Raw genomic sequence first — 24602 nt, 5'->3', positions numbered from 1 at the left:
AAAAATTTCTGAACTTTCTTTCATGGATTTATTGCATTTATTCATTAATAGTTTCTAAGTCCTACCCTAAAGTATCACATTTTCAAGATAATTCAGTTGCAGAACATTTATATATTTTGGGACCATAATATATTAAGATGTAAGAGGGAAGAACCTTTTTTTTTTTTTTTTTTTTTTTTTGCTCTTGAGATTTATAGGAAAAGAGGGACTAGTCTAGGGAATGGACCCGAAACAAGACTAATGGGGGTTTAAACAATTTCAGTAATTAAAAGTACACTGAATCTAATGAGATCTGGCACTTGGTTTTTCTAAAATGGATTATCCACCTCATTTATTTCCCACTCCGCTTCCCACAGGAAACCAGTTTCCTCCAATTGCAGCACAGGACCTTCCTTTCGTCCTGAAGGCTGGCTACCTTGAAAAACGCAGAAAAGGTAAGTTGTAAGATTCTAATTAAAATCTAAAAATGATTTCCTCCTTAGATACAATATAAAGAGAGCATACTACAGTATACGTGCAGTATACATGTGTAGTCAGTGTGCTCTTTAGGTAGAAGAGTTTAGGACTGTAAGAAAATCTGGATGACATTATTCAAACCATAAAATAATATAACTTTCAGCTTTAAATAATTTTAAATAACAAAACATTAGGTCAGGTTTTAGTTGTCAGCCTGGACTGTTTATGAATTATTCAGGAGCTGTTTCCCACGTCTTCTAGGAAAGCTGTGGGCCATGACTGATCTCAAGGATGGGATTTCTCACTGTTACCCCACCCTGCCGAGCGGCAGGCTGTCCTCCACCCGACCCAGCACACACCCGGACTGGTTCAGATCAAGCCTGGCATCTTGTCTGCCACTGTTTTTATTCGTTTCAGTGTTCCTCTCCATTGGCCGTGATAATTGGGAGTTGACCAGATGGTCTCATTCTTTCAACACCAAAGTTTAATGGAAATGAAATATGGAGGTGGTGTTATGATATGGGAAATGAAGGGCAGAAAGTCTCTTCATTACTGTTCTGCTTATCTCTCGGGTAGTCCCTTTGGGCCCTTCTGTTTATATTCCATTTGCTTTTCTGAGCTTTCTTAGCTGAATTTTAAAGCTGAAAGATTTAATAGAAATAATCTAGGTCAGCTCCCCCTACTATCCTTTTTATAACAGATGAGAAACCAAAACCCAGATGCATCAGACACCTTTCTGAAACTGTCTCTGTCAGGGAAGTTTGATTGCCAGGCAGTTGATCACAAAAGAGTGGCAGCACCATCTCTGCTTCACTTTATTCCTTTTAGTTTTATTGGGATTTTTGTTGTTGTTTGTTTGTTCTTTTTTTTTTTTGGTCTCTAGGAATAAAAGATACATATTAATTAGTCATAGAATGTTAGAGTCAAAAGGAACTGTAGAAGTTATATTAACTAATCTTTTCTTTTACTGGAAGGACATGGCCTTAACATTTGTATGACATGTATATTATCTAAACTGTTCTTTCTCCCCTTTTATTGCAGATCACAGCTTTTTGGGATTTGAATGGCAGAAACGGTGGTGTGCTCTCAGCAAAACAGTGTTCTATTATTATGGAAGTGATAAAGGTAGGTTGTTGTTCAGTTATAGCAACTTCTATTGCTTGAGAGTTTAGGGGTCATTTTATTGCCCCCTTCCCTTAATTTTTGGGAACAGGATAAACTGAAGATAAATGGAGAAAAAGCAACAGAATTTTTAGCAATCAAAGTTTAAGAGTAATTTATAATTCTGTTTCTCTATTTCGTTATTTGATGAATGTTCTGAATTCTGCATTGCCTTAAAAGTTAACTCAATTGTGTTTCTTTTTTAAAAATATTTTTAAAAATTGTTGATGGTCCATTATTTCTATTTATTTATATGTAGTGCTGAGAATCGAACCCAGTGCCTCACACATGCTAGGCAAGCACCCTACCACTGAGCTACAACCCCAGCCCCAATTGTGTTTCTTGATTAGGAAAGAGAGTAAAATAACTTTCATCCATGTCCTTTCACCTTCGGAAATCTTTACCAACCAGGCAATAGTTGTAGAATTTCTGGAAAAGCAAAGGCCATATAGGTATGAAATTTTAAAGGCTGGAAGAGAAAATATTTTAAAAGAAAAATTCGGATAAAATTAAATGTGCACTACACCTTTCTGGGCTCCTTTTACAGATGTAAATAGCAATAGCAAACATGTACACAGAATTTACCATATTCTAGATCCTGTCTAAGCACTTTAGCTACTTAAGCATGGCAGTTATGTTAATTTGATTAACTCACAACAACTCTCTGAAGTAGCTACTATTATTAGCCCCATTTATTTTGCTGTTAAGAAAACCAAGGACAGAGAGATCAAGTTTTGTTCAAGGTCACAGAACTTTGGTAAATGGCAGATATAGGATATGTCTGTAGCCCAGGTAGTATGGTCAGAGTTCAAGTTCTTAACCACTACTGTCACTATATTAATTTACAAGTAGTAGGATGCATTTCATAACTTCATTTGTTGATTAATAAGCCTTTTACTCATAGTTCATATGTTTATTATTTGAATAAACAGAGGCATAAAATGATGAAATTTAAAGGATGTAAATTCTTAGTTTTGCTTTTTTTCTAAGGAAAGCTCACTAAAAGTTGAATATTATAAATTAAGGGTCATATAGAAATAGATATTCACTTCCAGGAGGGGGCCTTGAAGGAGAAAAAAAGGCATAAAATCCCAGAATCACTAAATACATTTTTTCACGGAATTGTTATTTATCAGTATTGTTTGAAAATTCATGTTTCGTTTTATATTATTTGTGGTTTTAAGGATTTCCCCTTATTAAAACATGTAGATGAGACAATTTCAGATAGTTTTGAAATACATAATGCTAGAAGTTGATCTCACCCTTTGGCTAATAGAATTAACAAATTAAGCACTTAGTGACCAGCTTGTATTCCATTAGTAATCTATAATGAGCTCAAATATAATCATGGGATCATCAAAGTGTAAACCGTCAATACCTATACACAAACAAGCTTCTTTTGTAAGTAGGTGATTTTGTCAGAAAACTTAAGAACCCAAGTTAAGTTATGATTGTCATAGATCATAAGCTTATGTTACCATTGTAGAAGCATAATTTTATATAATATAGTGAATTTAGATCAAGGTCTTACCTTTCCACAAAAAAAATCCTCTTTTATACAGGTCTAGGAGGGAGGTTTGAAATCCTTATAGCTTTGGTTCAATTAGGCTTCTCATTTCTAATTGTTTTTAGAATCAATGAATACTACTGTCAGTATTTCATCCATTTCTAACTGGTATATACCTATAGTTAGGTCCAGGTCAGCAAGAGCCTTCCTAAAACCCTTGGAGTGTTTATATTTACTTCAAAGACCAAAGTTCTATAAAAAAATTCCAATTAGAGTATTTTGGATATTATTTAAATTCCCAGTCCTATTCTTATTTGAGACCTCCTGAGTTAGTGGCATTGTTAGTAATTTGCATTTTAACTACTTTGTGATCCATTTAGCCCCCTCAACCAATTCCGATTTTTAAAAATTAGCATTTTATGCAAATCAAAACCATACTAAGATTTTCTTCCAGTCAGAATGGCTATGATCAAAAATACAAATAATAATAAATGCTGGCAAGGTTGTGGGGAGAAAGGTACACTTGTACATCGAGGGTGGAACTGTAGACTAGAACAAATACTCTGGAAAGCAGTATGGAGATTCCTCAAAACACTAGGGATGGAACTACCATATGACCCAGTGGGATAACTGGTATTTTCCTCAAAGATCTAAATTCAGAATTACTATAGTGAGATAGCCACCTCAATGTTTATTGCAGCAAAATTCACAATAGCTAAATTATGGAATCAACCCAGATCCCCGTCAATAAATGAATGGATTAATAAATGGTGTCATATATATATACAATAGAGTTCTACTTGGCCATAAAAAAGAATGAAATTGTGGCATTTGTAGGTAAGTGGATGGAAATGGAGAATATCATGTTAAGTGAGATAAATCAAACTCAGAAACTCAAAGGTCAAGTGTTTTCTCTCATATGGGGAAGCTAGAGTAAAATAAAGGAAAGGGGAAGGGAAGGATTGAATGACATATAGGAAAGATCAGTCAGTATTGTGGAAGAAGGAGATCAAGAAGCAGAGTGGAGGGATGGGGAAGGGGAGGCAATGCGGAAGGAATTCCTAAAAAAATCAAGTTATGTGCATATATAAACTGCAGGGAACTTCACCTTTATACATAGGTAAAAAGAACCAATCAAATATAAATAAATAGATGAGCAAAAGGAAGTCTAGTAGAGTAGAGGAAGAAATAAGGGGAAGGGGAAGTAGAATGGGGAGGAAAGGAGGAGGGATAAGGAGGCAGATCACAAACTGAAATCGAATTCCATGAATGTATGAGTTTGTCAGGGTGAACCCAACTATTATATACAACTATAAAGCTCTAATAAAAAAATACTTTAACATTCTTTTTTTCATGTTGGTATTTGAACTATAAAGCTCTAATAAAATTATATCATTTTAACATTCTTTTTTTCATGTTGGTATTTGAGGATCTGGCTTCTTTTTCCTTAAACTCTTCTGGTCAGTTAGTATGAAGCCTCCTATTTCAAGTGTGATTTCAATCTGTTTTTGGTGGTTCTTTTCTCCTTTGGCTGCTTCCTTTGGAATTCCAAATTAATTTCTTTCCCTTTAGGCTCTTTGGAAACTATCTGCCTTTAGATATTTTTAATTGGCTTATTTGCCCTGATTCTGATTTCTTTCCTTTAAATTATTTTCTTTCCAGGAAATGTGTCAAATAAAAATTTTATTTTCTTTTGTGAAATGAGGTGGCTACTTTGTACAGCCTTTTTTTTATTGTGTGAAGCATTTACCTAAACTTTGGCAAGAGCTATTTAGATATATGAGAATTGTAATCCTCCCACTAAGTAGGATTTAGATAAATGGATTATGAAGGCACAGAAGGAGTTGATACCACTTACTAGGTTAAACTGTACTTTGTTACTGTTTGACAGATATACAGCTCACATTTTCTGCCTTATTGTGCGTGCCAAAAACATATTGACCTATCAAGATAGTAATGGCTTAGAAAGAGTGGGTCCATCCTCTAGGGTATATAATGCACTTACCTTTGTACGCATAAATATTGTCTGTATTTATTATTCATAGCCATTTGGGGTCCTTAAGTAACAAATACATATAGTTCATATTTTATTGCTTTATGAAGTCACATCCATCCTCTCATCTCCTTCCTTTTCCCATGATTATCATGAATCTCATTCATCAAATTTCCTACATCCTAGATATTCAGATTTCCATTCATTCATTCACTTACTCGTTTATTTGTATTTTTATTTGGTAAACATTTGTGGGCCACTTGGTAGATAAAAGGCAGTGGGTGGGGGGTAAGATCCTTAGAAGTGCTGACAGTTTCAGTTGTTTCGGTATCAGGGAGAGGAAGTGAGAATGAGGGATCAGAGGTGGGGACTAGGCAGCTAGACATAATTGCAGTGCAGGAAATAAATAAAATATCCTTGGTTTTCAAAGGAGTGAGAGCTAACTGTCTAGGGGAGTTAGGGAAGACTTGCTGGTGAAGAGCACACACTGTATTGGGCCTTAAAGGATGCGCACTTGCTGGGTAAGTGCTAGGCTTTGACTATATATATCCTTCCAAAATTAACATGTTGGAACCTAACATACAAGGAGATAATATTAAGGGGTGGGACTTTTAGGAGATGGTTAGATCTCAAGGGCTTTACCCATATACATGAGGTAAGTTCCTTTATAAAAAAGCCTCTTTTGCCCTTTTTCTTTGTCATGGCTCAATGTTTGTCCCCTCTGAAGGGTGCAGCAACAAGGTGCTATCTTAAAGGAGAGAGCAGTCCTCACTAGCTGAAGATCCTGCTGGCGCCTTGATCTTGAACTTCCCAGAACTTCAAGAAATAAATTTCTGTTGTTTATCAATTACCCAGTTGTGGGTGTTAGAGCAGCCCAGATGGACCAACGCAATGAAGGGTAAAACATGCCAGGCAAGGAAACAGTGGAGATTTGGGGTTATGATAGACCATGAATGGAATCATTGTTGGGACCAAGGCTGGTGGTGTGTGGAGTGAGTGAGGAAAGGGGTCAGGTAAGGCTAAGCAAGTAAATTATATCAGATTGGAGATTGATGAGAGCCTTTGGAGAATAAGGACCTTGCTGAGGTTTGTATTTTGAGTATGACCTTTAAGCAGAGCCTGTATAGCCAGATTTGGTTTTTAAAAATTAATCATGATAGTATTGTAGAGGATGTATTAGAATGGATAAAGATGGGATCAACAGGACTATTTAGGAGGACATTGAACTAGTCTAAGCAAGAAAGGTTAACACAGGGCTGTTGAGAAGCAGAGCAAAGGTTAATGCAGATCTCTCTGGCTCCAAGTTTTGCTTTCTCCACAACTTTGTGGTTATCAAGCATTCCAGGGTGCCCATAAATGATGGCCAAGTTAGGAATCTGTTGTTGTTTTTCTTTTACCTTCCATATGATCTTTTTTGGGGGGGTACTGGGGATTGAACTCAGGGGCATTCCACCACTGAGCCACACCCCCAGCCCTATTTTGTATTGTATTTAGAGATCTGGTCTCACTGAGTTGTTTAGTGCCTTGCTTTTGCCAAGGCTGGCTTTGAACTCTTGATCCTCTTGCCTCAGCCTCCAGAGCTGCTGAGATTACAGGTATATGCCACTGTACCCAGCTCGATATGATCTTGAATCAGCATTATGATATGAACTTTTTCTCTCCTCACTTTTGAGGAGGGGTGGGATTGGCAGTTCATCGTACCCACCTGTTCTTAGGACATACGCTGCCCTCCCCGTCAACTAAAGAATATATCAGCATCATCCAATAAGTGGCAGCAACAAGTAGCCTTGCTCCTACCAAGTCATTCTAAATGTATGTTAAAGGTTTTTTATTACATTACTGTATTTTTCATTATAATATATCTTCTACATATAATAAAAGTCAGTAGAAAATTGGACTTAAAACAGATAATGTAATATAACAAAACTTTTAGGACTTGGCAGAGAAATTAAATTTTTCATTGAAATTGACCATCTGCTCTCTCACTTTCCTTACTACTTTACCATTGATAGGAATAAAGAGAACATATCTGTTCAGTTTGAAAATTATTTCTGGGTTAGGGCATCAATATTTTATAACTGTATCCTGATGATATATGTGAAGTGTGTAAGCGAATTCTGATATTTTTAAGATTTATATTGCAATTTTGTTTTCATTCGATGTGTGAAGAATAATATCTTTATCCCTTTAGAAGTAGGAATCATTATTTCTACTTTATCAGAAATCATTGCAATTTTATAGACTTTTGGTCTTTGATATGCAAGTATTAACTTTTACTTTATTGCAGTAAACCTTAAATAAAACATATGCCTTTATTTTCTGCCTTGGTAGCTAGAAGACCTTGTAACAGTATAGAGAAGTTAAAAGAAAAACTGATATCTACTTATATAAATATATAGATGTTGCTTTACTGCATGGGTAGATAGATGGATAGAAAGATGAGCATATTTAGATAGATATAAAGCTATAGCAACGTCCACACCTGTAGATATTCTTTGAGCATCTATATTTCAGGTGCCATTCTTGCAAACCAATACATTGGCTCAGAGGAGGGGACACAGAGGACCCATTAAGCAGTGTGATGCATGGGAGCCAGCTCACTGGAATAGTGGGTGAGTGAGGACTGCTGAGCTGGAGGTGAAGTCAAATTGTGAAGAGTTTACAAGGCCTAGTCAGGACCTGGCCTTCCTAAGGGGCAGTTAATGTTTCAAAGCATTGAAGGTATGCAGATGGCATGACAAGCTCTCTTTGGATGTTGGAAGGTTTGGAGGTGGTGATATTGAAGGCATGATGCATTCTGAAGTTGAAAGTGATGGAGAATGAGCGGAGGCAGAGGCTCCACTGCCTTGAGTACATAGTGGAGCTGCTGCTTATCTTTAACCCTCTCATGTTGTGAGGATAGGAGCAGCAGCAGCAGCATTCTGTAGGAGGCTCTATGAAGATAATACATACAGGATAGTAAGATGTTCTCTGTGTAGTGGTTGTCTTAACAGTACTTTTTGTTGTGATAGTCTCAAAAACCATACCATAGTTATTATATGAATTTCAATTTTAGAGGAAAATAATAGATACTGCAAGAAAATAAAGTAGAAACAAGGTCTTTAACTTCCTTTTCTTCAAAACTGCCTGTGATTTATTTATTCTTCATTTACAACTACTATCTTGTTTTTAAATAAAGTTAATACCGATGGTTAAAAATGTGTAGCTGAGTAATACCCAATAAACATGAATGATTTTTATGTCTTTATGTATCACTTTAAAATAATTTAGATAAAAAAATAAATGCTTAAGTATTTGAAAAGAAAATGAACAAGGCAGGGATGCCCTCTTTCACCACTTCTATTCAACATCATCCTTGAAACACTTGCCAGAACAATTAGACAGACCAAAGAAATTAAAGGGGTACAAATAGGAAAAGAAGAACTAAAGCTGTTACTATTTGCTGATGACATGATCCTATATTTAGAAGATCCAAAAAACTCCACTAGAAAACTTCTAGAACTAATAAATGAATTCAGCAAAGTAGCAGGATATAAAATCAATATGCGTAAATCTAATGCATTTCTATTCATAAGTGATGAATCCTCTGAAAGAGAAATTAGGAAAATCACTCCATTCACACTAGCCTAAAAAAAAATAAAATACTTGAGAATTAATCTAACAAAAGAGGTGAAAGACCTGTACAATGAAAACTACAGAAAATTAAATAAAGAAATTGAAGAAAACCTCCAAAGATGGAAAGATTTCCTATGTTCTTGGATAGGCAGAATTGACATTGTCAAAATGACCATTCTACCAAAGACACTGTACATCCAATGTAATTCCAATTAAAATCCCAATGGCATTCCTCATAGAAATAGAGAAAGCAATCATGAACTTCATCTGGAAGAACAAGAGACCTCAAATAGCCAAAACAATCCTGAGTAGAAAAAGTGAAACAGGAGGAATCACAATACCAGACATTAAACTATACTACAGAGCAATAGTAACAAAAATAGCATGGTGTTGGCACCAAAATATACAGGCAGACCAATGGTACAGAATAGAAGACACAGAGACAAAACCACATAAATACAAAAACATAAATACAGTCACCTAATACTAGACAAAGGAGCCAAAAACATACAATGGAGAAAAGATAGCCTGTTCAACAAATGGTGCTGGGAAAACTGGAAATCCATATGCAGTTAAATGAAATTAAACTTCTATCTCTCACCCTGCACAAAACTCAACTCAAAATGGATCAAGGGGACCAGAGGCCCTGCACCTAATAGAAGACAAAATAGGCCCGAATCTTCATCATGTTGGCTTAGGATCAGACTTCCTCAATAAGACTTCAAAGCACAAGAAATCAAAGCAAGAATCAATAAATGGGATGGAATCAAACTAGAAAGTTTTTTCTCAGCAAAGGATACAATCAAGAATGTGAAGAGAGAACCTACAGAGTGGGAGAAAATCTTCTCCACATGCACTTCAGATAGAGCACTTATCTCCAAAATTTATAAAGAACTTACAAAACTTTACACCAAAAATACAAAGAACCCAATCAATAAATGGGCCAAGGAACTGGACAGACACTTTAAAGAAGAAGGCATATAGGTAATTAATAAATATATGAAAAAGTATTCAACATCTCTAATAATTAGAGAAATGCAATTTAAAACAACTCTAAGATTTCATCTTACTCCAATTAGAATGACTATTATCAAGAACACAAACAATAATAGATGTTGGTGTGGATGTGGGGTAAAAGGCACACTTTTACATTGCTGGTGTAGTTACAATTGGTGCAACCACTCTGGAAAGCAGTGTGGAGAATCCTCAGAAAACTTGGAATGGACCCACCTTTTGACCCAGTTATTCCTCTCCTTGGTTTATACCCAAAGGACTTAAAATCAGCATACTACATTAACACAGCCACATCAATGTTTATAGCAGCTCAGTTCACAATAACTAGATTGTGCAACCAACCTAGATGCCCTTCAACAGATGAATGGATAAAGAAACTGTGGTATATATACATAATGGAATATTATTCAGCCATAAAGAAGAATAATGTTATGACATTTGCAAATAAATGGGTGGAATTAGAGAATATCATGTTAAGTGAAATAAGCCAAGCCCAAACAACCAAAGGCCAAATGTTTTCCCTGATAAGTGAAGAATGATATATAATAGGGGTGTGGGGTGGGGAGGGAGAGAAGAATGGGGAAACTTTAGATTATGTAGAAGGAAATGAAAGGGAGGGGGGTATTAAAAATGGTGGAATGAGACAGACATCATTACCCTATGTACATGTATGATTACACAAATGGTATGAATCTACATCCTGTACAACCATAGAAACGGAATGATGTACCCCATTTGTGTTCAATGAATCAAAATGCAGTCTGTAAAAAATTAAAAGATAAACTTAAAAAATATATTTAAAAAAAAGAAAAGAAAATGTGTGGCTATGTTAGTCAGCTTTCATTACTATAATGAAATACTGAGACAATCAGCTTGTAAAGAGGAAATATTTACTTTGGCTCTTAGTTTTGGAGGTCTCAGTCCATGGTCAGTTGGCCCATTGGTTTTGGGCCTTCACAAGGCAGTACCTCATGGTGAGAGCTGTTGCAGAGGAAGCTATCATCTCATGGTGGCTGAAAAGCCAGGAAAGAGGAGTTGGCTGGGTTGCTAATCCCATTAAAGGACATGATTCCAGTGACCTAACTTCCTTCCACTATGCCAGTCCTCCTAAAGATTTCACCACCTCCACAGGCTGGTGACCAAGCCTTCAACAAGCCACCTTTGAGGGACATTCCAGATCCAAACTATAGTAGTGACTATAAAAAAAAAAACTACTTGATTGTTATGCTTGCAGTATATCAGAACAAAGGAAAAAGGAAAGGTTTGAAATTCCTGCCATCAGACCATATTATCCAAACTTGTAATTTTAACTGAAATGTTTCTTTTGGACCCACAATGTGTTATTATCCACAGCTAATTAACAAATATATAGGTAGCTTATAATGTTTTTCATTTAGTAACTATTTGGTATCTCCTCCTCACAGTATAACTCAAAGCACTAGAATGTATATTTCAAGCATTGGCACCTATATTTCTGTGATCCAAACAAACAGAAGTAACAAAAGTAAAATGTTCATTAATCTTTAACTGAGGTCCTACAATTACTTGTGTCTGTTTTGACAATGTTTAGTGAAAGGACTTACATCAAGGGACATCTTTTCCTCTTCCCTCCTAATGAGTATTAGTACCTATGGGTATTGCATGAGTTGTTCACTGAGGGGAAAGACTTTCTTAAATATAAGTAGCAGATACTCTCAGACATGACTGAACATTACATGACTTTCTGCTTACTAGCTATTGTGCCAAGTTAGTATTCATGGAACAAATGCAGAAACCAACTTTATGCTGAAGAGGAAATTGTTAGGAGAATATCAGTTTTTAGGCAGAATTGATGGGAAAGCTGCACAACCATGCTCAGAAAGTAAGCAAGATCCAAAGAAGTAAGGTGGCTAGACTTTCAGCCCAGTGCATGCGGAGTCTGGTTGGAACACCCTGCTGGCCGTGGTCTTGTGATGTTGTCACTGTTAACTGCCACTGATTGGTGAATGCCTTTGCCACAAGAGTGGATTCTGAATGGTCTTGATTCTTTTGTTACTCTCTTCAGATTAAGGTTCCAGGCTGGAACATCTGCTCACCTGTGCTGGAATAGGGAAGATCTGCCACTCTCCAACTGCTGTGGTGGGAAGCTAGGCCCCATCCCCAATAATCTTGGAACAAAAACAGGAAAGATGATTGGCTGCTGGGGAGCTCCAGTTGATAAATACATATGAGTTTATAAGGGTCATAAAGGATTTGGAATTATTTAATAGTTGCTGTATTTAAAATAAAATGAGAGTGCTTGGTGTTCTAAGCATTATCTTCTAAGAACCAATGAAAAAGAGAAAAGACAAGTATATTTGCAAGAAAAATGGTACTGATTAGATTTTGGTAGGTGGCAGTAGGTGTATGGGGGAACACGGGAACTTGGTGAAGGAAAAAGGGAAATTAAGAATGGTACTCAGTTTTCTGGTTTGGGGGCTTGAGTTAATGGAGGTACTAATTATTGAGATGGGGTACACAAGAAACATCATAGGAGTTGGGGATCACAGATGTTGGGAAGAAGATATGATCTTCATTTTGAGTGTGTTCTGTTCATTGTACCTCTAGGACATTCAAGAGAGGAAGTATGTATAACACATAGATGAAGATTTGGATATACAGTCTTGAAACTGTACTAAATATATAGAGAATTATGAGTCATAGTCATGTTGATAGGAATTTAATCTTCGGAGTTAAATGCAATTGCCCTGGGAGCTCTGTAAAATGAGAAAAGAGCAGGATTTAGAACATGACCTATCATGGCTGTTTAAGAAACAGGCAAAGGTAGAGGAGCCCATAAAGGAAGCTGAGAAAGTTTGACTCATGTTATAGGAGGAAATGTAAAAGAACATTTATTTTCTTTATGGTGACTTCATAAATCACATGTTCTGTCTAGGACAGTGGTTTTTCACATGTTAGTATCAAAATCATCTGGAATGCTTGCTAAAATTTGTTTTCCTGTACCTATGCCCAGAGATTCCTGTACAGTAAGTGCTGGATTTTTAGCAGGTATTCAAGATAAGTGATTTCTTGAAATATACTTTGGGAAACAACTTTCTAGGAAACCATGTGAAATGGTTAGTGTCAGAGATGCTTAGGGTCCTGATTCTTACCACTTAACCATTTGTGTGACTGTAAGTTGGTTAGTTTAAGGTTTGTTTTCCCGTCAGTGTTGGGGATATAATATATACCTTCTGTCACTTAGAATTATTACAAGGCATATGTGAAATGTGCTGTATTAAGTTCCTGACACATTAAAGGAGCTTGCTAAATGTGTGTTGTCTTTTTGGCAACTTAAAAAACCTAGAACACAGCTGTAAAACTAAAAGACAGTGAAAAAGTAGAAGGAAATTTCTGTCATTAGCCTCGTGTGTTATGTTTTGTAGGAGATCAGAGCCAACTGCTTTTACCTTGAACGTACTGAATTAGAATTGTGTAAAATTAAGTTACTGACTTAATGGATTTCATTATCTAGTTTCTCCTAGCAGCCTCCAGTTCTGTAGGTGTTGAGCTTGAGCAGCAGGGTAGAGGCAAGGTTAAAATGTGAAGTAGAAGCCTAGGGAAATTTAATAGGGGGGCCAACACCTCAGACATCTGGCAGGCATCAGTGTGTTATAGCATACTATAAAAACTAATATTCAAAATGATGCTGCTAGATTGTCAAGAAAACATTAAATTAGGTTTAAAACACATTGAGAAAGTTAAGGAAGTATATATTTAAGAAAGATTTTCATCACCAAGACCAAAAATTTTAAAAGTTTTGGCACTTAAGGGAATAAATTTCTGCTATGTATGAAGTTCACTAAGATAAAATATTTTGTTAGTCTTTCACAGTTATGGGTAAATGAACTTATATACCTTGTTTCCAATTCAATTGGCATTTAACTGTTTTTAACAATCTGTGTCAAATCAACAGATGTTCTTGAAACTATCCCAGAAAACCCTGTGGAACTAACTGGTATATATGAATTTTTGTGAATAACCATGCTGAAGTATTTCTCTGTCCAGAGTGAAACCAATGTGAGGGAGAAGAGCAGGTCTTATTATAACCATGTCTCCCTATTTCATGCCTTGGATCTCTTGTATAATGTTTATTAAAGGGAAATATTGCAACTTTATTTTTTTATTTTTTTATGTTTGCATACCATATTATTTTTATTTTTTTCATATATATGTGTGTATATATATATATATATATATATATACACACACACACACATAACATATATAGTGTGCTTGTGTGTGTGTGTGTGTGTGTGTGTGTGGTGCTGAGGAGTGAACCCAGGGCTTTGTGCATGCGAAGCAAGCACTCTACCAACTGAGCTATATCCCCAGTCCTTTTTAAAAATATTTTTATTGGTGCATTGTAATTATACATAATGGTGGAATTTTTTGTTTTGTATTCACACATGTATACAATATAACAGTATAATTTGGCTAATATCATTCCCCACCTTCCCCTTTTACTCCCCTCCTGTCTCTTCCTGGTCCCTTTCTTATACTCTACTGATTTCCCTTCCATTTTAATGAGATTCCCTCCTCCATTTCTCTTTTCTTTTTTCCTCTCTAACTTGCACATATGAGAAAAAACATATGACTCTCTAAGCTACTTTATGATTAGGGTTGTACAAAATCTATTGAGAAGGAGTTAGGAATTTCCTTCTATTCAGTCTTTCTGGTTCCACATCCGTACTCCACTTGGCTGTTTATATGATTTTTTATCCTCACTCAAACAAGTAGGTCTAAGTATTAGTTTCTTTTTATTACTTTTACTTGGTTAAACAATATCGTCTTTTGTTCCACGGACTTGGGTCTGTCTTTGGCAGAATGAAGTTTTCTTCTGTTACGTCTTTGATTATTGGCACTGTTTTGTTACTCATCTTCCCGAACACTTTTTCCTTACGTTGTATTTTTGTCAGTCCTCCATGTCCATCATATTACCTTTTCTCCCTATCCTCCTTTACTCTTCTTTTCCTATCTGCTGAGTGAGCTTTTCAGGGTACACATGATCTGGTTTTCAGCAATATCAATTTTACTTTTTATCATGCCACTTTTAATACATCATTTGTTTAGCTACTGCATTTTCCATTTCCTTATACAGTTTTTCCCTTGCTTTGCTGACTTCATGTCAGTCTCTTCATGTCTCAGCCATTTCCCTTTTTATTTATATTACATCGCTTCATCTTCTCTTTTATAATTTGTGTTTTTCTTTTATAAAAGATGCAAGGCAATGGCTAAAGCTTACTTCGGTTTCTCTGACTTTGTTTATAATTTCTGCATCTCAAAATCTTACATTTTTGTATTACGTAATATTTTTCTGACACCTGTCTGTTTGCATTTCTTCTTTTACCTGTCCTGGAACAATGACATATCTGTATAATCTGGAATGCTTATAATAAATAGAATTCATTCTCTCTGGTTTTCCTCTTAGACTCTAATGGAAGATCTGCTGCATGATCCTATAATGCATTTCTGGGAATTTTTTCTAAAGTGTATCTACTAGTGCAAATTGGGGTCTCCTAATCTTGCTACTTCCTAAAAATCTAGTGCAGAAAGGTCTCCTGTTCCCTCCAGCTTTTCTGAACTCAGTCTTTGTAGAGCCAATTTTACATCTCCAGATGTAGACTCCCACTCTTTGTGCATTTCCACTTTCATGTATTACATTGATAAGAATATTAGACCTAAGGTAGAGGTCAAAACATAGGTTTTAGAGCAGATAGATCTAGTGAGTGAAGAGATTGAACCCTGTGTGGCAGAGGGGAGAGGTGACTTTCCTCCATATCTGGTCCCTGAAAACACTTTTTCTCCATGGTGGTGGTGGTGAGTTTAAGGAAATTTTTCAAAATTGTCCTGGATGGTTTCGATATATTTCCTCAGATTACTTTTACTTTTTGTAGTGGAAATTAAATTCCTTTTGCAGTCTAATGGATCACTGAGTATTTGTGGAGTGAGTATGTGTGTATGAGTTTGTGTGTGTGTGTGTGTGTGTGCGCCCGTGTATTTTCAGTGGGAAAGTAGGAAAGGTCTGATAAAGTGTTATAAAGCTACCTGGCTTGTTTAAAGTGCTTTATATAAATTTGTTGAATGAGAGAATGAATGCTTTCATTTTTTTTTTAAAGAATTTTAGAACCAACCGTTCTTAACCATTTATTATTTTAACACTTTACCCTCAATATTTCTCTGGTTAAATATTTTGCAAAGTAGGCTTTGGGAGTACCAGATCCATAAAATATTCTGTGAAAAAAGGTTCCATAGATGAATAATTTTTGGAAATGGTTCATACTAAATCTTTTTCTTAGAAATTGTCAGTATGTAAATATACTAAGGGTCCCAAGAACATGTTGATCTAATCTGAACTTACTCCCCACAAAAACTTTTTAACTTTGTTTAATTCAGCACCAATCTTCCCAAACTTACCTAATCATAGAAACCTATTAAGACCTCATAAAACACACTTCAAGAATGCTATAATTTTAAAGTATAGTTTGTGAACTTCATAGGGAATTGTAGACTTTTCAACCAAATAACTTCAGATTTTTTAATTGAATTTTTCAGTCTTCTGGATATACAAATTATGACTAAATACAATTAAATCATCCAGGTTTAAGTCAAGAATTTCTGAATCATATTTATTCTTATTCAACAATTTGGATAAGATATGATCTCAAAGATCTTTTAAAAATATATGTTACTGTAGGCATTAGTTTATTTAAAGAAAGGATATATATATATATACACATATAATATTTATATATATCCAAAATACATATATATATATTATTGATGGACTAAGCTAAGAGAGCCTTTTATCTCATGTTATGGGAGCATGTCTCTATTTTCTCTGAGACTAGTAAAATGGACAGTTTGTCCCTACTCATGGTTTCAATATTGTGTGTTAATCTGGGAAATAAACCTATAGCTGTGCAACTTTTCTATGAAAATGGCACAACCAAGTGAGCTGGGAAAGCTAATTTTATTTTCAGTTTGAGAGTATTAAATCCTTTGTTGCATTTCTATTTTGTCTTTAAAGTTATATCTGACCAAAGCTCAAGTCATCTTTTCTTTCAATCTTCATTATTAGATTCAAGTGTGCTTCTACTATTTCAGCTGTTCATTGACTGGTTAATAAACCTCAATTTTTGTAACTAATGCTTTTATGCTTGCTTTTCCTCTTTTCTCCACCCAAATATTTTGTTTTCACATTACATCTTTTTTTGTTACTAGTTTTGTTTTTCTTTGTATTTAAAATTTTGAGCTAGATTTGGGAGTTTTGTTATTTTAAGAAAATATTTTTTCTTTTGATGAGGGTGGTGGAAAGGAGTTGGTAAAAGGAGATAATGGTAAATGAAACCCAGAAACTTTCAACTAGACAGGTTTTCCCATAGACTTTCTAAATCTGAAAGAACCAGACTTGGTAGTGGGTTGTCTAGCCAGTTCTAAGTTCTAGTTCTTAGGTATTCCCTGTATATAAAGGTCTTATTTCCACACTTCATTCTGAACAAGACCACATATACAGACCTCTTTCCCTGGTTCCCATAGATATCCTTTTTAGACCCAACTGTCCCCAGTGCACCCATATTTTAGAATTAAAAATGATATCTAGAAATGTTATTTAAGCATTGCATTACTAAAACAATATGACCAAAATTACTCTTTTCTAGGAGTTGACAAAACAACTATATATTTATATTTGCTGTAGTAAGTGAAATTCTAACTGTGATTTTATCTTCAACAGACAAACAACAGAAAGGTGAATTTTCAATAGACGGCTATGATGTCAGAATGAATAACACCCTTAGGAAGGATGCAAAGAAAGATTGTTGTTTTGAAATCTCTGCTCCTGATAAACGAATCTATCAGGTTGGAGTTTTTATGTTGTCTTGAAATTAAGTTGATAAGATGTTCTGGTTTCATTTATAGAGATATTAACATTTTGTTAAAACAAGGCTCACTGACATGTTAGTAATAATAAAAAATTACTGGTTTTTGTACAATGGACATTCATATAAGAGAAAATACATTTTAAAAAATTCAGATTACTTCAAGTGATATCTTCTTCAAAAGGATCAAGTGAATATATAATTTATCAATTACTTTACATATAGCATTTTATATCTATTTTAATAGAGCAGTATGATTTCCTAAAAGAATTACATAGCAGAAAGAGTGAAATTATCAAAGGAAAAATATTAAAGTGTTAATGCATATTGTATTGCTTAGGGGTGTGGGAGAAAATGAAGATAAAGACACGTATCAGCTCTGCAATTCAAGAGCTATCAGCTAGGCATCAATATGGAATGTATGTTTAATAAGTTTTAAATATCTGAGATCGCAGTTGAAAGCCAGTTAATTAAGTTGTCAGGTAGTGTGTTGGAATCTGACAAGAACATTTTTAAGAAAACTGTACCCAGCAGTCTAAAGAAATTCATGGGTGTCTTCTAATTGTCAAGGGCAAATTTTGTTCATCAGTTCTGTCTTTGACATTGATGAAGAGAAGCAGCTTTTTTTCCTGCACAGCTGCCAGCTGCTGATCAGAGTTTCAAATCCATCATCCTCTGCTTCAATTACGTAAATTTGTCAAAATTAACTGTACATTATAAGAAGCATCCTTGCAAGAAAAGTACCACTAGACATGAAAAGAATTACTAATGGTCTTAAAGAAATGATAAGAATGCAACATACTTTTTATTTCTACCGTGGTAATTTTTGTTCTTATTGTTTGTTCTTTAATTAGTTTACAGCAACTTCTCCCAAAGATGCTGAGGAATGGGTACAGCAGCTGAAATTTGTATTACAAGGTAAGAGCATCAACTGAACATGCAGTCATGGTAAATATTTAAATGCTAAATAACTGAGTAGTTTGGTTTTCATATACAAAAGCTTATTGACTTCAATGAGAATGATGAAGGGAAATGACTGGTTTAATATAGACTATTTGCTTTAGATTCATACAAGCATCTTTTCTATAAGTGCCAGTTAGCAACTTTAAAATAACATATTTACAAAACAATCAACTTTAAAAATATTTTAAATGAAGAGGAATGTGCAGAAAATATTATTACTACTTAGTAGGACTGTGTTTATTGAGGAAATATCATATTAAAAGCCTCTTTTGTATCCCTTTAAAATTCACTTCATGAAACATTTTGTAGACATGGAATCTGATATTATTCCTGAGGACGATGATGAAAAAGGAGAATTATATGATGACGTTGACCATCCTCTACCAACCAGCCAGCCACCAACAAGTGGGCAGCCAATAGATGATGAAATTTATGAGGAACTTCCAGGTATTTATTGTCTGGCTATTCACTTAAAGATAATTTCGGCTCTTTTTGCACACACCCACATGTGTGTGTGTGTGTGTGTGTGTGTAATTTGTCTTCAAGTTGGCACTTGAGTAGAGAAGGGTGAGCTATTAGGAACAAGGACAAAGAAAATATTCAAAGCCCTATTTTACAAAAATGGTTCTGCTTGAGGTATTTCAAGTGAGTGGATGTATGCTTAGGAAAAGTGAATGGAACATTAAAATGAAGCAGATACAATCCTAATCTCTTGGGACTTTTGGCTCATTAGCATTGTTTATGCTACATAATTTTTTAATTAAAAAATTGACTTGCCTTACAGTTTTTTCCACCAACTCACACATCATTTTTTATTTATACATCTTGGAACTTCCATTAACCAGAAGTTCCACGCACGCCCCATATGTCATCAACTTCTGCCTCCTTTCCGCCTTGCTGTAGTGTGTCCCATTGTTTTGGAGGAATGCTGAGGAAAGATAAACAAAGGCCTTTTGGAGACTTGAAGTCTTCCTTACTGATATTTTAGCATCAATATGAAATGGAAGATTTCTTACTATAAATTCTCAGGCCTGGTTTAGTGTTCACATGTCTCAGTATCTGTTATGTGACATAAAATGACCTATTGGCTAATTGACTTTTGATTTTGAGAATCAAACTAAAATAGAAAAATAGGCATCTGGGCTGGGGAGATAGCTCAGTTGGTAGAGTGCTTGCCTTGCAAGCACAAGGCCCTGGGTTCAATCCCCAGCACTGCAAAAAAAAAAAAAAAAGAAAGAAAGATAGGCATCTGAAATTTAGGATTCTTAGGATATAACAACATTTGGGGAATTGTATTATTACAAACCCTCTAAGTTGAAATGAGCCTTTTCCTGACCATTAAAAAATCAGTAGTAGAGAAGAAAAAGGGATTATAAGCAAAAAGGTGAGATTTAAGTAGCATCTCATGTAGAAAAGCTGTTTTTCTCTTGACTAGAACAATATAATGACATGGTATAAACCTTTTAAATTGATTTAGAAAATAATGTAGATGTTCCAAATTAATGTACAAATGTCACTGCAACACAGTCAGTAAAACCTAATAACCAGAGCCTAGACTTTAGAGTAAAAAATTTAAATTCTGGACTAGTTCAATGAACTTGTAAGTTAATTTCTTCATCTATAAAATGGGGCTAATATCATTGGGAGGCTCACGTGTAATTTAGCACAGTGTTTGAATATTTCTATTATTTGGTGCAGCTCTTCATTTATAGCCTTTTCCTTTCTGGTTTATCCTAAGGAAATGATATTTGCCATACCATCGGTTACTCTTATGTAGCAAAGAATATTCTTTGACTACTTGTTTTTAGTCATATCATATCATTTGTACAGTTATTTCAATCTTCAAAATATTTGAGAGAACTCATGAGATATATAATCATGTAAAACGGAAGAGTGTAGTACCTTTGAACATGATATTGTCGTATGCATTTCATCCCTTTGAAGTCCTAGAGTGACTGTTATAATTGTTGAATTAACTGTAAAGTTCTGTGATTCTTCAGCTTGACTATTCTTTCCCTGCTACCTGAAGAACAAAAAATCAATCAAGAATAAAGATCAAATGTTCATAGTTTTTTTCCATAATAAAGACCAAGGAAGATCTCCCATAAATAGCTTGAAATTTAAAAATATGAAACATCTTCTCTAACAGCTGTTCTTTCTCATCCTTTTTTGGCCTAAGGCCACATAATTGTTGTAAATAACTGGTTAGTCTAAGTAGTGTTACTTCTTGCTGTGGTACTGGGGGAAATTTAAGCTTCTCTGGGATTTCTTTGCCCCTGGCTGGGATCCCCAGTTGCTGTACAAAGTGATTGAGCTTGATAGAGCCTGCAACTGTGCCCCTGGGAAGGGCGCTCTTGGAGGCAGCTGTGGAATGTCTGGTGCTTCTTTCTTCCCCAGTGTAACCCAGAGCCTCGTCAACATCTGCACCATTCAGCAAGTTTGTCGAGTTTGAGCCAGCAGCTACAGAGGGGATTTTTCTTAGGGAAGCCCCTAAAGTTAGTTCAGAGTTTTTGTTTATTTAATATCTAAAACTAGAAAGGTAACTTTTTTGTAATTAAAAAAAATTCTTTCAGGATAGGAATTAAACCTACTACTTTCACTTCTGTGACATTTTAATTTTGAGGTGAAGGTGATGAGAACAGTAGAAAAGCATAGAGCCCATGTACAAATTGTTGATATTTTTCCGGTTCTGTACAAAGAACTACGTATCTGTGAAGTCTGACTGGTTACATTGCAAGAATTAAATAGTACTACCATTTCAACACAATTTTCTGTCAATTACATATTATTGAAAACTTATCCTCTTAGTTGAAAGATGAGGCCTACAGATGTATTTGAAGAAAAATCTAAGCAGTCAACATGATAGTTTAAATGATAAATCTCTTTTTCTGGGAAATTAAGCTCTAACTTTATTAAGTGTATTTTTTTTAAAATGAAGTAAACCTTCAGTTTTTAAGTATAAAGAGTAAGAAGAAGAAAACCTTGTTTAAAAATTATATTGCAGAATATCCCTTGGAAAAATGTTCATAATTCCATGGGAGTGTAAATAGTTTCATTGTAATTGTTTTTCAGTTAGAATATTCTAATTTTATTACAGCACCTTCACTTTAATTTCTTGTTCATTAATTTTTAACTAACTTCATAAAAGAATAAGGATAAATTTCTAGGTTTCTTTGTGCTTAGGGAATTTATACATATGGCAGAAAAGAGTTGAGGAAATGATATTTCTGGGGAATGGTAAAGGTATTTGGCTTTTTTTCAAAGACCCCAATGCTTTGGCATCTTTTGTGTTTTATTACTTATTAGCATAAGCCAGTTGGGTTTGCATATCTTATGATATCACTATAGCATATTTTTGTTTGCACAGCTAATATGTTGGTATAAGTGTGTTAAACTATTTTATAATACAGTAATGAGTTCATTTGGCTTAGCATTTCACAATTTATTGCTCATTTTTTCATCAAAACTCTAGAGAAGCATTTTTTTGTCTGATTTTGAATTCTGAAAATGAGAAGAAATACTTGGGAAATTGTTGCAGAATTCAATCCAGCTTGCTCTTCTAGTTACTATGTTACTGGATCTCCCCCCCCCCACCCCCCGCCAACACACACACACACCACACACTTCAATGGCAGGAAATTGTGTAGAAACACTACCAACAAAAAGATTTTTCTGGATGGGATAGAATCAGCCTAGTAAAAAGAATGGTAACCACCCATTAGCCTATTAAATCTGCAGCTTTCAGGAGAATTGCACTTGAAATGTCTTCTGGCACAGCAGACTGGAGGAGAGAGGGCAGTGTAAAGTAGGAAGACAAATTTCTATTCCATTAACCTATTTTTTTTTTTTTGTTAATGTGAATTCATTTTTTTAATTGCAATGACAGATTGAACTATTCTGAGCTAGAAAAGGATGTTTTTATCATTTGGTTCTTCATTTACACTTAAGTATATTCAGTTCAACCATATGTGTCTAAAATGGAATAAAAAGTAAAATGCAACTATGATTTTTTTGATGAAACTATTATGCATACATTAAAAAGAATAGTGTTTGGGTAACTTAAATTTGAAGTAATTTCTAGCAGGTGGGCACAAATGCAAATTTAATCAGAGTGGTTACAAACCCCTTAAATATATTTTAGTTTTATTTTCCTCCTGAATAATTATCATTCACATTACCAAGTAGATATCAAGGTAATAGAGACACTCTAGTCTCTGGTATTAACATTGTTATGAGCAATGGTAAGTTCTAACTTCATCAGTTTTTCTCATTCCTTCTTTGGGACACAATGGAAAAATATCAGTTAACTTTCACAGAAACACATATATTCAACATTTTAATATTGTTAGTATGGGCAGCCTGCCAGTATTTTTTCTCAAACCATAGTACTGAATTATAAAGTTATTATGGTGCTATTGTGTCCAAATACATAGTATGATAAATATTTTTCCCAAGTGAATAACTAGATTGGAGTAAAATTTTTAGATGATTTCAATTCCAAATTCTACTGAGAAGGTTATCTGAAGTTATTTAAAAAATAAGAAAAATATTCATAACTCAGGGTCAATGCGTGCATGTACTATTTGTTTATATTTTTATCTCTGCTGAATGTAGATGTGCTTTTAGTGGTTTTTATGTTGCCTATTTCAGATTATGATTCTGCTTGTCATATAGTTTTTCTCTGTCACTGGCATTGCAAACAAATTTCTTTTCATTATAAAAGATGGCTTAATATATACTGAAACCCAAAATACCTGTATGCATGAAAAATACATATTCCATTGGTTAAGACATAAAATGATCCATTTTTGCAAACTGAAACTACATCTGTAGTCCTGAACCAGGGAAGATTTTAGCTCCCAGGATACATTTGACAATGTCTGGAGACATTTTTGTTAGTCACAACTAGGGTGTGTTTGTGTGTGCATGCACCTGCATTATAAACATGAAGTGACCAGTGATGCTGCTACAACAAAGAATTATCTGACCCAAAATATCAGTAGTGCTGAGGTTGTGAAACTCTGGCCACATGTATGTATAGATAGCTTTTGGTTTATCACTTTTGGTTTATTATCCATATTTCTTGAGTTATAAAGATTCATAACCCAACCTCCAGATAAGAGTTTATTCATTTTTATGGACATAATATGGGTTTTCTTACATACATAAAACAAAGTTTTCATAGAATGCTTCTAGGTTATAAGAAATCAACTGGACCTACCTGTCACCATTTCCTTCAGGACAGTGTTGAAGTTCTGTCTGTCTGTCTGAGGGAAGTGAGAAAGTCCAAGGTGACCACAAAGGCAAAATAAAAGTAGGGGAGCATTTTCTCTATTCTCACAAGCTACTCTCTGTGAGGGATGAAAACAACTTCTTTCTTTTCTCTTTCTTTCTTTCTTTCTTTCTTTCTTTCTTTCTTTCTTTCTTTCTTTCTTTCTTTCTTTTTTTCTGACACGGTAGGGGTACTTGGTATATCCTGTTGGGATAGGGTTGTTCTTTTGAGGCTGAAGGGGGAAGACCTATGTATGGATGAAGGACTGGACCTTATCTAAAGGGAGAGGGCATCCTGGGAGAATGCAGGGCTAAGAAGGTCCAGGTTACCTGGAATTTAGCAGGTGGCCATAGGAGAACTGAAACTTTATGGGACCTGAAGAGATTAGCTGACTTGAGGTGGTCCTGTGCCCTTGGAGGTGGCCTGAGAGTCACAGAGGCTGCTCCATTAAGAGGGACACACACCTGAGTGGACATCATAAACCACAGTGGGTACTTGTTTATTACTCTTGGTTCACTTTTTTTTTTTGTTATTGCCAAGTCTTGATTTTTAAATCTGTGTTTATAACCAATACATACCAAAAGAAAAACTGAATATTGCTGATGAACATGAAAGAAAAAAATGGAAGTTGCCCTTACCCAAGTAAACATTACTAACTGTATGATATGAATCTTTGTCTTTTGCTATTGAAAACATACAAATACATGTATAAATTTTAAAACA

The 24602-nt window shown here is 34.9% G+C and overlaps 1 protein-coding gene across 2 annotated transcripts in view; it reads left to right on the top strand.

Annotated features, from left to right (window-relative positions):
- The window catches only part of Skap2 (src kinase associated phosphoprotein 2), a 173514-nt gene that overhangs the window by 98062 nt on the left and 50850 nt on the right, over positions 1 to 24602 (top strand). For both annotated transcript variants that reach the window (XM_047560671.1, XM_047560670.1), the window contains exons 5-9: positions 357 to 434; positions 1498 to 1581; positions 17500 to 17624; positions 18499 to 18562; positions 18917 to 19054. In XM_047560671.1, coding sequence (XP_047416627.1) covers positions 357 to 434; positions 1498 to 1581; positions 17500 to 17624; positions 18499 to 18562; positions 18917 to 19054 — 489 coding nt within the window. The remainder of the gene's footprint in view (positions 1 to 356; positions 435 to 1497; positions 1582 to 17499; positions 17625 to 18498; positions 18563 to 18916; positions 19055 to 24602) is intronic.

This window comes from Sciurus carolinensis, chromosome 8, assembly GCF_902686445.1.
Source record: "Sciurus carolinensis chromosome 8, mSciCar1.2, whole genome shotgun sequence".
Classification (NCBI taxonomy): Eukaryota; Metazoa; Chordata; class Mammalia; order Rodentia; family Sciuridae; genus Sciurus; species Sciurus carolinensis.
The sequence above is the reverse complement of the archived record's forward strand: the minus strand, read 5'-3'. Positions and strand labels throughout refer to the sequence as shown.